At 44.1% G+C, this 12,081-nt stretch overlaps 1 protein-coding gene across 1 annotated transcript in view; it reads right to left on the bottom strand.

Annotated features, from left to right (window-relative positions):
* The window catches only part of Ctnnbl1 (catenin beta like 1), a 154,984-nt gene that overhangs the window by 71,555 nt on the left and 71,348 nt on the right, over nt 1-12,081 (bottom strand). The window contains exons 8-10 of the mRNA XM_027421258.2: nt 4,787-4,859; nt 4,501-4,559; nt 3,057-3,205 (exon numbers count right to left, since the gene is read on the bottom strand). Of these exons, the coding sequence (XP_027277059.1) occupies nt 3,057-3,205; nt 4,501-4,559; nt 4,787-4,859 (281 nt within the window). The remainder of the gene's footprint in view (nt 1-3,056; nt 3,206-4,500; nt 4,560-4,786; nt 4,860-12,081) is intronic.

Here is a 12,081-nt window from a genome sequence, read left to right on the forward strand (position 1 = left end):
AAATATCTTGCTGGTGATCCTTGCTTATCTATACTCAGAAATTTAAAAACTTTCCCAAGTACACATGTGAAAATCTGATCCTCTTACTAGTCATCACACTGGGTTATATTAATTACATGTCTGCCTTTCTCAGTAGCCTTTTTGTTTTTTGTTTTGTTTTGTTTTTGAGACGGAGTTTCTCTGTATAGCCTTGGCTGTCCTAGAGCTCACTCTGTAGACCAGGTTGGGCCTGGAGCTCACAGAGATCCACCTGCTTCTGTCTCCCAAGTGCTGGGATTAAAGGCTCACACAGCTGCCACCACCCAGATAACTCTAACTTTCTTAAAGACAGGAATCCTGTCTTCTTTGCCATATAGGCCTAACACTTAACATACAATTAACACAGTATTTTTTCAATGTGTTAGTAGCTCCAGAATGGCCCAACTTAATACAATTTGGTTCCCTCAAAATCCTTGAAACTTTTGCACTATTTCCAATACTTTTCATAAAAATAAATAAATAAAAGTCACAGGCAAAAAATTTAAAGCAGCTCAAAAATATCCAGAGCTTGTAGATGGGAGACTCATGTTCCAAGTCCATCCTCCCAACCCTATGGGCTGCCTTCTGTGCAAGCTGGCCTCTCCCAGGAGTCCAGAGACTGATGGAATAAAGTGAAAATTCACATTCAAGGCAATGGAACCACAGGAAGCTTCCTGCCCTTCTAGTATTTCTGCATCCTAGTTTTAAATGGGCTTTCTCTAGAAAGAGGACAACATAATAGGGAAAATTTTCCTTCCCAGCCAAACTTTCCATTTGGAAGTCTGAAGGAGAAAAACAACGAGAAACAAAGAGCATGGACAAGAGACAAAAGGAAACGCTGAGTCTGTGAATACTGCTAATTAATTCAAAGGATGGAAGCACAGCAACTTCAGCACTGAAAACTGAGAGGTAGATCCGAGAGGTGCAGGCTCTGGCTCCAGTCCTTTGGAGCTCTTTAATTAGCCTCCCAGAACCTCAGCATTCCTGTTTGAATAATCCATATTTCTGGTTATTTATTCAGCTCCCCACTGCTACACATTACGGAGCCATATGCTGCAGGAATTATCACTTCACGTCTGCACTCAACCATCCACAGACTCTGGCAGTTCAGACCTGTAAGAAGCTTAGTAGAGGAAAGTCCCTGTAGAGTGTGTAGCTTTAAGGTTAGAACACCCAGAAGGCCAAATGCTTTGCATACTGTTGCTTGAGGAGACAGTGGCCATTTCAATAGAGGACAGGCAATTAGAAGGGTAAGAGATAAACAATCTCAAGAAGGGAAAGCCAGAATCAGCTTGACAACACAGGCCTCTGAGTAATTTCCCATAACTCTCTCCACACTTTAAAAAACAATTTGCTTTTAAAAGCAATTTCTCAAAACAAGACTTTCAATCAATCCAAGGTCTAGGATATACTGGATGACAGGCATACCTCAGCCCTCCACAAGCCTTTTAAAGAAAAGGAGTTTTAAAGATATGGACACTGATAATTCTCCAAATCATTTAAAACACAAAGCTGGTCATTGCGGAGTTTGTCATGATACTGAAACTTTGGAGATGCCTCAATGTCAGCAACAGAAGAATGTTATGTAAGTATGTCCCCTGTGTCCCTCAGGTAGTACTGCTCTCTCGTGAAGATTATGTCACAGAATGATAAATAAATACCATGTTAAGTTTAAAAAGAAACAGTATGAAACATTGGAGTGTGTGACAGGACTAAGATGTTAAAACAAAACAAGCAAAAGACAAAAAACCGCCCACCAAAATAACAATAAAAAATAAAACAACAACAAAAAACCTAGAAGACAATATCCACCCAAAGACAGGCAAGCTATGCTTGGGTGACAGAGCAGGCATCTTAGCTTCTGGAAGGATGATCCTTCCTAACTCTTAAAAAACACAGTGCCCAGCGACATTCTAATAGGAAACAGACTGCATGTCTACAGTTTAAATTACACTTAATAAATATATGTCAAATTTGTAAGAAATCTTCATAGACATCTTTGCTGAGAGCTGTCACTGTGCATGACTAGAGGTTTCGAGATGGCCAACCCTGGCTCAGTTCCATGAATTCCATAAAGAGTAGAAAATTCCAACTATAGTTTGCAAGCTCTGCTCAGTGTCTCACAATTTCAAAAGGTGTCCCTTAGTGGTACTCCACTCTGGTTACCTCCTCAGAAACTCTATTTTCCTTCCCAGGATTAAATGTTTCCCTCATCATATTATTCAATAAAAAGTTATCAAAACAATGCATTTCTCTCCTTTGTTTCCCACTTTAAGATTCTGTGGAGTAACTGAGAAGTTGGAGCAGTGTCATTTTTAAAGAATAGAACAAAAATAAAAAAGTACATTAAAGAAAGTACTAAACCCAAAGTTCTAGGACCATCCTTCACGTTTTCATATTCCCTGTGTTTAGGCTCACAGCACATGCAGAATTTATTACTGAATGAATAAAAATAAATAGTTTGTTGTCCACAACAGAACTATAGATAAAGAGTTCTATGGAGGACACAGAGAAAACTGAGCTAAATTTAGAGGTGAACAAACCTAACTTTAGAACAATGGTTCTCAACCTGTGTGTCACTGGTCACATATAAATATTTCACATATCACATATTTACATTATGATTCCTAAAAGCAGCAAAATTATAGTTATGAAGTATCATCAAAAATAATTTACGGTTGGGGTCACTACAACATGAGGAGCTGTATTAAAGGGTCGCAGCACTAGGAAGGCTGAGAACCACTTGTTTATACGGTAATGATTAGCTTTTCCCAAAACCAACACAACAAAAGAAGGAACAAAGCCATGGCCTTTCAAGGCAGTTGCCACATTACCAACTGACACCCCGAACACAAACAATACACACCTTTATTCGACAACCCTCATTTCAGAAAAGATCAGACACATTTAGAAGATGTTCCCAAATGATCATCGTTCCAGATGAATGGGAAACTCAAATGACTAAAGGAACAGAGCTACACATCCTAAATCCAGGCTAGCGGTGAGGGGCAAAAAGACAGGCAGGCCCAGAAGCATACCTGAGCATGAGGTTCATGAGCTGAAGGCCCTCGCCCTTCAGGAAGCGCTCACGATTGGAGCTGAGCATCAAGCAGGAGCAGAGAGCGTCAAACAGGTTCTCCATCATCTCCTGCTCCTCCGCTGTACTGGGATTGTGTCTTTTAAACACCTGTCAAGCAACAAGAATAGAAAGGAACCGTCAACAAATGCCGTTCCTTCAACTACCATGCTACAATTTCCAAAGCCTGCCTGTCATGAAAACCCCAAAGAAACAGAACTCTACAGTGAAGCTCTCGTCAGGTTCCAGTTTAGGGAAACCAAGTTTTCTGACCTGTGGGCACTAAATGCATATATGCCAGTTCACATAAAAACACTGAACACTTAGCTGAGCAGCTTCAAGGAGGCAGATCAACAAGAAAAAAAAAGAGCACCCCTCAACCCTCTTCCACTGTGGAATATGACAGACACAGACAAGTCCATAAGGGACACACAGTGAAATAGAGAAGGGACACGTCTGAAACCACAGATCAGGTTCAAAAACAACTCTGGCAGAGATCCCTACATCCTGCTCCTGCACAGTCCAAGCCCACCAGCTCTGTCTCCTAATATGCCCATAACCCAGAGGAACCAATCCCATCTCATGTGAAGAGGTGCCACTTCTCAACAGGGCTGCTGAACCCCTCAGTGGCAGGGGCTCAAAGTCCCAGGAAGGGATCTGGGCAGGCTGGAGAGCCTCTGAGCTGGGCAGCAGCCCCATTCGGTCTGTACCCATAGGATTAAGGCCACAGCACCGAGAATCCGGAGCACGGAGCACAGAGCATGGAGCACCTTGTGGGTACTGGAAACGCTTCCACCACAAAGTTCTATTTTTAGGGTGGAGGCCAAGTCACTCCAGCTGGCACCACAGGGAAGCTGTATGCAAACTGCCACCCCAGACACTCAACATTCTCCAGCCTGGATCCAAATGATCTATTTTCAGTGCTATTTTGGAATAACACAGATGAGGTTTGTTAGGAGAAATCTTGACGGCATTTCCAGAATGCCAGCAGGATAACATTTCAACTGGATTTACATTCCTTTAATGGAGAAAATGGCAGTTTCCAATTTCTCCCTCCTGCCTGCAGAGCCACAACCATCTCCACTGTCCCCATGACCTCAAGCCCACTATGCTGGAAGTGGCTCTCCCTGAGCTCATCTGGCACCTAAAGGAGCCAGGGGTAGACCAAAGGGGAGGAGTGGAATCATGCTGGGAACAAGGAAAGCTTGCTGCTTTTGGGCTAACAGTCAGAAAAGGCCACACCAGGTTCACAGTGACCAAGAAAAGGAGGCAAGCCTTGTGCTGCCAGTGTGACCTCCGCCCTGCCTTGGTATAGTTGGCTGCTCCTTCCCATGTTTTCCAGCTCTGCCCCACTCACAGCAGGCCATGGACCTTCATGGCTCACAGGAAGCAGAAAGATTACTCACGGATAACTGCTGCAGAAGCACATCGATCCCATCCAGCTCCCCCAGCAGCTCCCTGTTGTCTAAAAGAAGGAAAATAGAGGGGAAAAAAAAAATGAAGCCAACTGTCAGATTTTACAGCCATCTACCACTGATCCATCAGCAAACAAAATCAATACAGCTTGACAGAGCACAAAAGCTGCACAGAGAGTGAGTGGAGAATCCGAGCGGTGCCAAAGGCAAGTTCACTGGCTATGGGAATCCGAGCATGGCTCCCAGCCTGGCCCTGTCTCTATAGGAGGGAGCTCACCATCATTGTCCTGGAGCAGGATGGCCAGCACTTCACTGCAGTACAGCTTGTTGGCATCGAAGGGCATCTTGGCCTGTAGGAAACAGGAATGAGAAAGCCATTAAGGCATCTTGCTCCCTTTCCAGGGCAAACTGTTCACCCATTGGGGGCGAGGAAGTTAAAGGAAAGGCAGTTTAAGGGAGAACATCACATTGCTACATCTGGAGACCAGAGGCAGGTATTCCATAGTAAATGGAGATGGTCACAGTAGCCCTACCCAGAGTGTTGAATGCACCCTCCTCCACAGAGCCTACCTTATGCCCATATTTCAAGTCCAGAGACTGTGTATGCCCAAGGCAAATAAGAGAAAGTTTTGAACTGAAGAGATTAAAACACATGAAACTCCAATTTACAAGCTACAACTACAAAATGAGGCTGTAAATTAGCTGATACATGATCAGAGAAGTTGAAAAGAAAGCAAGCTCTTGTACAGATTAGCTAAAAATATTTATAATGAAGAAACTCCTTTTGGAATTTTTTTAATGTTTAAAATTTAATTTGAAACCATAAACCTATCTGCTTGTAGGCCATAATCTGCCTACTATTTAAAAAGGAAACCACATTAAATATGCAAAAATGTGTTAATATTTTAATATCTAAATTACTACCCACAATTCTTCCCCTGCTGTGTGCTCAGCAGCTTGAAGACTCAGAGGGGAGACGTCCACTGCAGAGACCATCTTTCATGGCTGTCCAGTTACTCCAGTTGCAAGACTTCAACATGGTACCATCTACGGCCCCCTTGTATAATGGTGAAAGCCTCGCTGGTGTTTTTATTTATGGGAGCCAGCTCCTTGAGATGCAGGCACACAGACCATGACTTTAATCAGCACAACCCCTGCTTTTTATTCAAGTTTTTGAAATGACAAATACTTTCTGTAGCTGAGGAGGACAGGGAGAGTGTTCAGACTGCAGCTAGCGCGTCCATCACCTCGCAGCATTCACAGATGTGTTTGGACATTGATTTTGTACTTAAGGAGGAAGATCGGCAGTGTCTAATCAAGCAATAGCCAGCACCGTTTCAGTTTTCTGTGCACGTCCTCCTCATCAAGCCAAAGTGCACCCCACAGGGTTTCAGGAGGGCGGCCGCATCTGACCCATCTCGGGTTAAAAGATCCATAAGTGCAAGGTCGTACACATGCTGACTGCACTGTGTGCTCCCCGGGCAAGCTGCAGGCCTTATTTCGAGAAATCTGTGACACAACCAGAGCTTAAGTACAGGCCATGGTATATCTCACCTGAAGGAGGACGGTTTTATAAACTCAAAACCCAGGGTGGAAAGCCAAGCAGTGGGCATCTTTGTCAGAATCAAGCCTCCTGTGCTGCAATTAGGTTTCAAGTGATTTTAGTCCCATCAACTTCCATCTAGTTTTTCAAAAGCCAGGGTATTTTGAAACAGGTCACCCTTAAATGAAGGAAGGCCAAAGACACCAGGCAACCATATCAATGGTCTTTCTGGGCTTCTTGTCCTCTGGCAGATTTCATACACTTCTGCCTCAAAGTTAACAAGGAGTCTTTCTTTTCCTTTCAATAACTAATTATTTGGCCCCTGCTGTATGTGAAACAGATTAAGCACCACAGCCAACAGACATGAATTAAAGCTGAACCCTACCACCATTATGGAACTTGCAACTACCTATGTGCTACAAAGTCTGGCATTTCCAATTTGAGCTGAGGTAACTCGGGTGGTGGATTGAATTCCCAAAGGCTATGTAAAGATTTTCAGGGGGTAGCTGGTGACACTTGACAGCTGTGGAGCACTGCACACTCCAGCTCAAGGTCCCTTTATTCTAATGACATCATACCTTTGTGAAGCTGGGTTTGGCAGTTGCTATGTGAAAATCAGTGAGGAGCAGATGAGGAGGGGCACTCCATTAGTAGTGACTGGAGCATTTAAGATGAAATCAATGATGCTGTCTTCCATTGTATGTGTGTTTTCCCTTCCAATAGCTACTGAATATGCACAATAAGCCGCCTGTATCTAACTGCCTTATAGGTAAAACAAGATTACTGAGACAACAAGAACATCAAGGACCAGTAACAGGACGACCTATGAACCAAGTAAAGTTCTCCTGTTTCTCCATATGTAAAATGGAAATTAAAACAATGCTTCTGGGATAGCAGTTAAGGGTATTTGCCACGAAGCCTGACAACCTGATTTTGATCCCTAAACTCACACGGTGGAGGGAGAGAAATGACTCCAGTAAGTTGTCCTCTGACCTCTATATGCAGACCGTGGTGTATGTACATAAATGTATGCAATGCATCCTTTTGAAAACTAACCCCTCTTTGGATAGTTACTGTGGAATCATGCAGGGTAATATGAAAGCATCTAAGTCACGGTGTGGACTCAGGCTCCTGGACTGGAATCAGAATGTGTGAGTTAGAGTCTCAGCTCTCGGTCAAACGAGTCTGCTCTCTAACCCAAGGTCACCTATGTGGTCACGTCTTCCTTCCGAGGTGGCTGCATTAAATAATCTGAGCTGAATGAGCTCTCTTAACAAGCCCCCAGCACCTAAGTCCCCTAACTAAGGACTCCTGGTTGTTCAGGAGAGCTCCAGCTACTGTTCTCTGCTACAATAAGGAATCTCCAGTTTACCCAAAGTAAAAAAGCAATCCAAACTGGAATTCTATCATCTTTTTCTTAAAACAGAAGCTCATTTGTTGAGAAACTGGCACAAAGGTGAAATCTAATAAGGAAACCACAATGTTTAGACATGACCACTCCCAGCCCTGAACTGTGCAATGTGGAACCAATCTGAGGCAACTTGGCAAGAGGAGGCCACTTTGGAGAGCCCCTGGCCAGCTTACCGGCTCTCCCACCCACTTTCACAGGGCTCTCCCTTATCTGAAGACTGGGGACAGGTGCATGCTTTTGGCAGAGCATTTCACATGTGGTGGGCAGTTAATACATGTAAGTCAGTGTCAGTTGGGGAAATGAAGAGATGATGGCAGCAATGACACTTGAAGCTGGGCAGGTGGAAAGGAGGGACACTAACCCTTCATGTCTAGCCAAAGAAAAAATGTACTAAGGAAACCACTTCTGTTTGAATCTCAGCCAGAAATTTCACAATATAAAAGGCCAAATAACAAAGACATTTCATCAGAATGAGGAGGAAGGAGAGCTCATTGGGCAGGTATCATCTCTTGGATATTACAATGTAGACCAGGGGATCCTAACTCTTCCAGCCCTCAGAGTAATTGCAGAGTCAAGCATAGGTTTATACTCAGCATGGACTAGCCTTGAATAAAATTAAACTCCTTCTTGGGAGCTGCTGCTTTTTTGGAAAGTAGAAAACAATTATGCTACCACCCACGGCCAGAGGCTGGAGGTTATACCTGCAGTTCACCTGAACATGGGTGGGGGTGGGGTTCAGAAACATTGCCAATTCCTTACAACTGTCAAAGCAACCCCTGGGTCACCTGGGGCCATGGCGCTTGCATCAGCCAGCCATACTGGCCGCTTAACTTGACCGGTGAATTGATTAGCTCATGCTGAATGTGGCAATGGTTCCTGGAATGTTGATTTAAACTGGAAACTCAGTGGGAATCCTAATTTCACTCTTCAGAAAATTTCTGGTTTTGATGTTATTTTAAATAGTATTCTGGCATCCTAACATTTGCAGCACCCAAGTAAAAAACTGACATAGTGTCTCTTCTGCCAGAGAGACACTTATCTATTCACTTGTTATCCATCTAATACCATTCTCTGCAATGGGTCTTAGCCTCCTGAGGACAAATTAGAGAGTTTCATTTGGTGGATGAGAAAAAGTCCCATGACTATTGCTACATGCTGCTAGGCTACCAGCACGAAGCACCGCAATCCGCATCTAACATGCCTGGTACCCATTGGCCCCTCACAGAGAATTACTGAAGGATCCCTCAGTAAGTATGGATCCTCAGTCAAAATGAGGGGTTCAGTCCAACAACCCAGACACATGAGGATTCTAGAATTTCCCTTCCATCACTCACCATGAGAGCTTGCTAAGACACAGGCTCAACCCTAGCTTTGAGGATTAAGTACAGCTGGAGGCACCTAAGAATCTGCAAAGAACCAAAAAAGACTGGGGGAGATGCAAAAGAGCAAGCCAGGCCTGGGTCTTCCATTCAGGGTACCCAGGGTAAGGAAGTCAGCTGATGATGAGATCATCTTTACTTTCCAGATGAAGAAAAGTTGTCCCATCTGTGTGGCACAATTGTGGATGAACGCTGGAATCCAGACCGGCTAACCAGGAGAAATCCATTAGGGGAAAAAAAAAAAAATGGAAGGGGTTGATTTTCAGAAACCAGAATGAAGGATAGACTAGAGGCAAAGCAGCCTCATGGGAAGGTCCATGAGAACCCTTCTGGAGGTGTAGGTTAAGTTCCTGCTCCAGCTCTACCCTGACAGATTTGGAGCTCTTGACTTTTAGTTATTTATCCATAGTACAATTTACACACTTCCTTTCAAGTCTAAGAATGATGCAGGCTATGAAAGAGAAGGGACTCCAGCTGTCTCACAGTGGTTATGTATACCTATGTATCTATTTATTTTGGTTATGTATATTTAAAAATGCAGAAGGAAAAAAAGGTACTGTGTAGAGACAGGAACATAAGCAAAACAAAGGCCTGACATTTTTATTTTTGAGTACAGAGGATAAGCAAAGGAGCTCTGCAACAGGTAACAAAGCTAACGTTTCAGAACTGAGGAGCGAAAAGACCAGAATAAGCCTGAAGGGGACTTAAAACAGGCAGGGAGGTGGGCTCCGGTGCAGACCTGTGTGCACCACAGGAGGCTGACCTATAGGCACTGCAAATGAAACAGCTCTCCCACTGAATCAGTCTGTAGGACAAGGATGGAAAAGAGGCTCCACTCTCTAGAGTCCAGGAGATCTTAGTGAGGGGCACACACTAAAATCCCACAAGGAACATTTCTAGAATATAACAACCGTGGAACCTGAGATGGTAGATATGCTGGCTAGTTTTGTGTTAAGTCGATACAAGGTAGAGTGATCGGAAAGGAGGAAGCCTCGGGTGAGAAAAAGCCTCCATAAGATCAGGCTATAAGCAAGCCTGTAGGGTAAGTTTCTTAATCAGTGATTGACGGTGGGGACATAGTCCATTGTGGTGGTGCCATCCCTGGGCTGGTGGTCTTGGGTTCTATGAGAAAGCAGGCTGAGCAAGCTATGTAGAGCAAGCCAGTAAGCAGCACCCCTCCATGGCCTCTGCATCAGCCCCTGCCTCCAGGTTCCTGCTGTTAAGAGTCCTGACCTGACTCCCTTCAATGATGAACTACAACGTAGAAGTATAATCCAAATTAACCCTTTCCTCCCCAACTTGCTTTTAGTCATGGTGTTTCAGCACAGTGATAGTAAACCTAACAAGACAGTAGATCTGGGCTGTGTGCAGGGAATTTAAAATTGCACTAGTGATTTCAACACAACCCTTGCTGGAGGCCCTGGCTGTTTAGATGGTCACAACTGAAAAGCACTCTCATGTTAGTCTTCAGTCACCTCATGGGACCTCAGTGACAGGAAAGTGAATCTGACCACTTATTGCAGCCACAAGCTCCCAAGGGAGGGCAGGCTCTGGGTCTAGCCTACCTCAGGATGATTGCAAGGCTGATGCTGGTAAAGAATACAACATTACTTTCTTGGGCTGGGGAACCAGAATGAAGCCTCTTAAAAGTCATGGCTTCTTCCTGGTCTCACCCTTCAGCCTGGCTTGCTCTTGTGAACGTTCCGAACATTCCACCCAGCTCAGAGGCTTTCTATTGGGACTTGCTTCCCAGTAAAATAACCAAATAGCAATTTAATGTTTAAGTACCGGAAACCTTGAAAATGGTTTTAGATAGCAACAAGGCTATTCCTGTCCTGAGGATTATACACATTTCTGTGCCCTAAGGCAAAACTCAATAATAGCTTGCTAAAATAGCAAATGGAGTTCAGACTAAATACTCAAAGGTCTCAATTTTTCTTCCTATATAACCAATTCCAAAAAAAGAAAGAATGAGCAAGAGCGAAACAGAGATAGAAAGAAGAGTGTGAAAACAAGTGAAAGACTGCTACCATGGCAAGTCTGACAAAGGATCTTTAAAGAGTGATCCTTAAATTCATTAAGTCCCAAGGAACTGAAAAACAAACAAACAAACAACACAACTTGTCCTGACTTCACAGAGAGACAAACTATTAGATTATTTTGTATGTTTTAAGGATGGGACCACAAATTCCATCAGCAATCTAAGGTCCCCCCACCCCACCCCATCCCATCCCATCCCACCCCCCACCCCACCCCACCCCACCCCACCCCATCCCATCCTACGCCATCTGTTTTGACTCTCCTCTCCTCCACCACACATTCACAAAGTGTTTCAAAGGCTTAGAGGATGGAAACACATACTGAGTACTGAGGAAGTAGGTGGGAAAGGAACTGTATGTGGATTAAGTACAGTTTAAAGCCAAAGAACATCCAGACACAGAGGTCCAAAAGGAAGATGCAAAGATGGCCACATATGAATTAGCTACCTCGGGATACAGGCCTAAGTGGGAGGAGGAAAAGGCTTGCAGGGGGCTCAGTGCATTGAGCCCTGCCTGGCAAATGTGCCGGTCTACACTGATAGTACCTGCAGGCCTTAGTATCCTTTGATAGGTGTGTGCATGTCTACATCACAAGGTTAATGGGAACCAATGGTTGTGCGAATAGGGCTGGAGAAGACCTAGACTGCCAGGGCAGAACCTTCCCCTTAGCCCTGCCAAGACAAGGAGATGGATGAGCTTGACCTGACACACGCTAGACCTTGTGGACAAGCATGACCACTTCAAACATCACTCGTCCTTAAAGTGCTCCTTCTTACCCTGCCAGCTGAGGATCACCGCAGTACCACATAGGCTACGGCCTCCTATTACACAAGCTAATAGTTTTGCCCTCCTTTTCTCATTTACCCCATGGGATAGCACTAATAGTTAAAAAGATGGTGACACTATGCTAAGAAAGAATGAACCTAATATATATGAGGACAAAGAATACAAATAAGAAGCTAAAAGAAATGAATACAAAGCTCTATTATTTTTGTTTTGAGATAGGCTCATATAGCTCAGCCTGGCCTGCAACTTGCTATGTAGGTAGTGGCTGACTGAACTTTTGATACTTTTGCATCCACCTCCCATGTGCTGGGGTTACAGGTATGTATGGGCTCACTACCCACTGAATTATTTCCCCAAGCCCATGAATGGCTATTAAACAGCCAGGAGCCAATATATGTTATTTGATCTTAAATC

Source organism: Cricetulus griseus, chromosome 6, assembly GCF_003668045.3.
Source record: "Cricetulus griseus strain 17A/GY chromosome 6, alternate assembly CriGri-PICRH-1.0, whole genome shotgun sequence".
Lineage (NCBI taxonomy): Eukaryota > Metazoa > Chordata > Mammalia > Rodentia > Cricetidae > Cricetulus > Cricetulus griseus.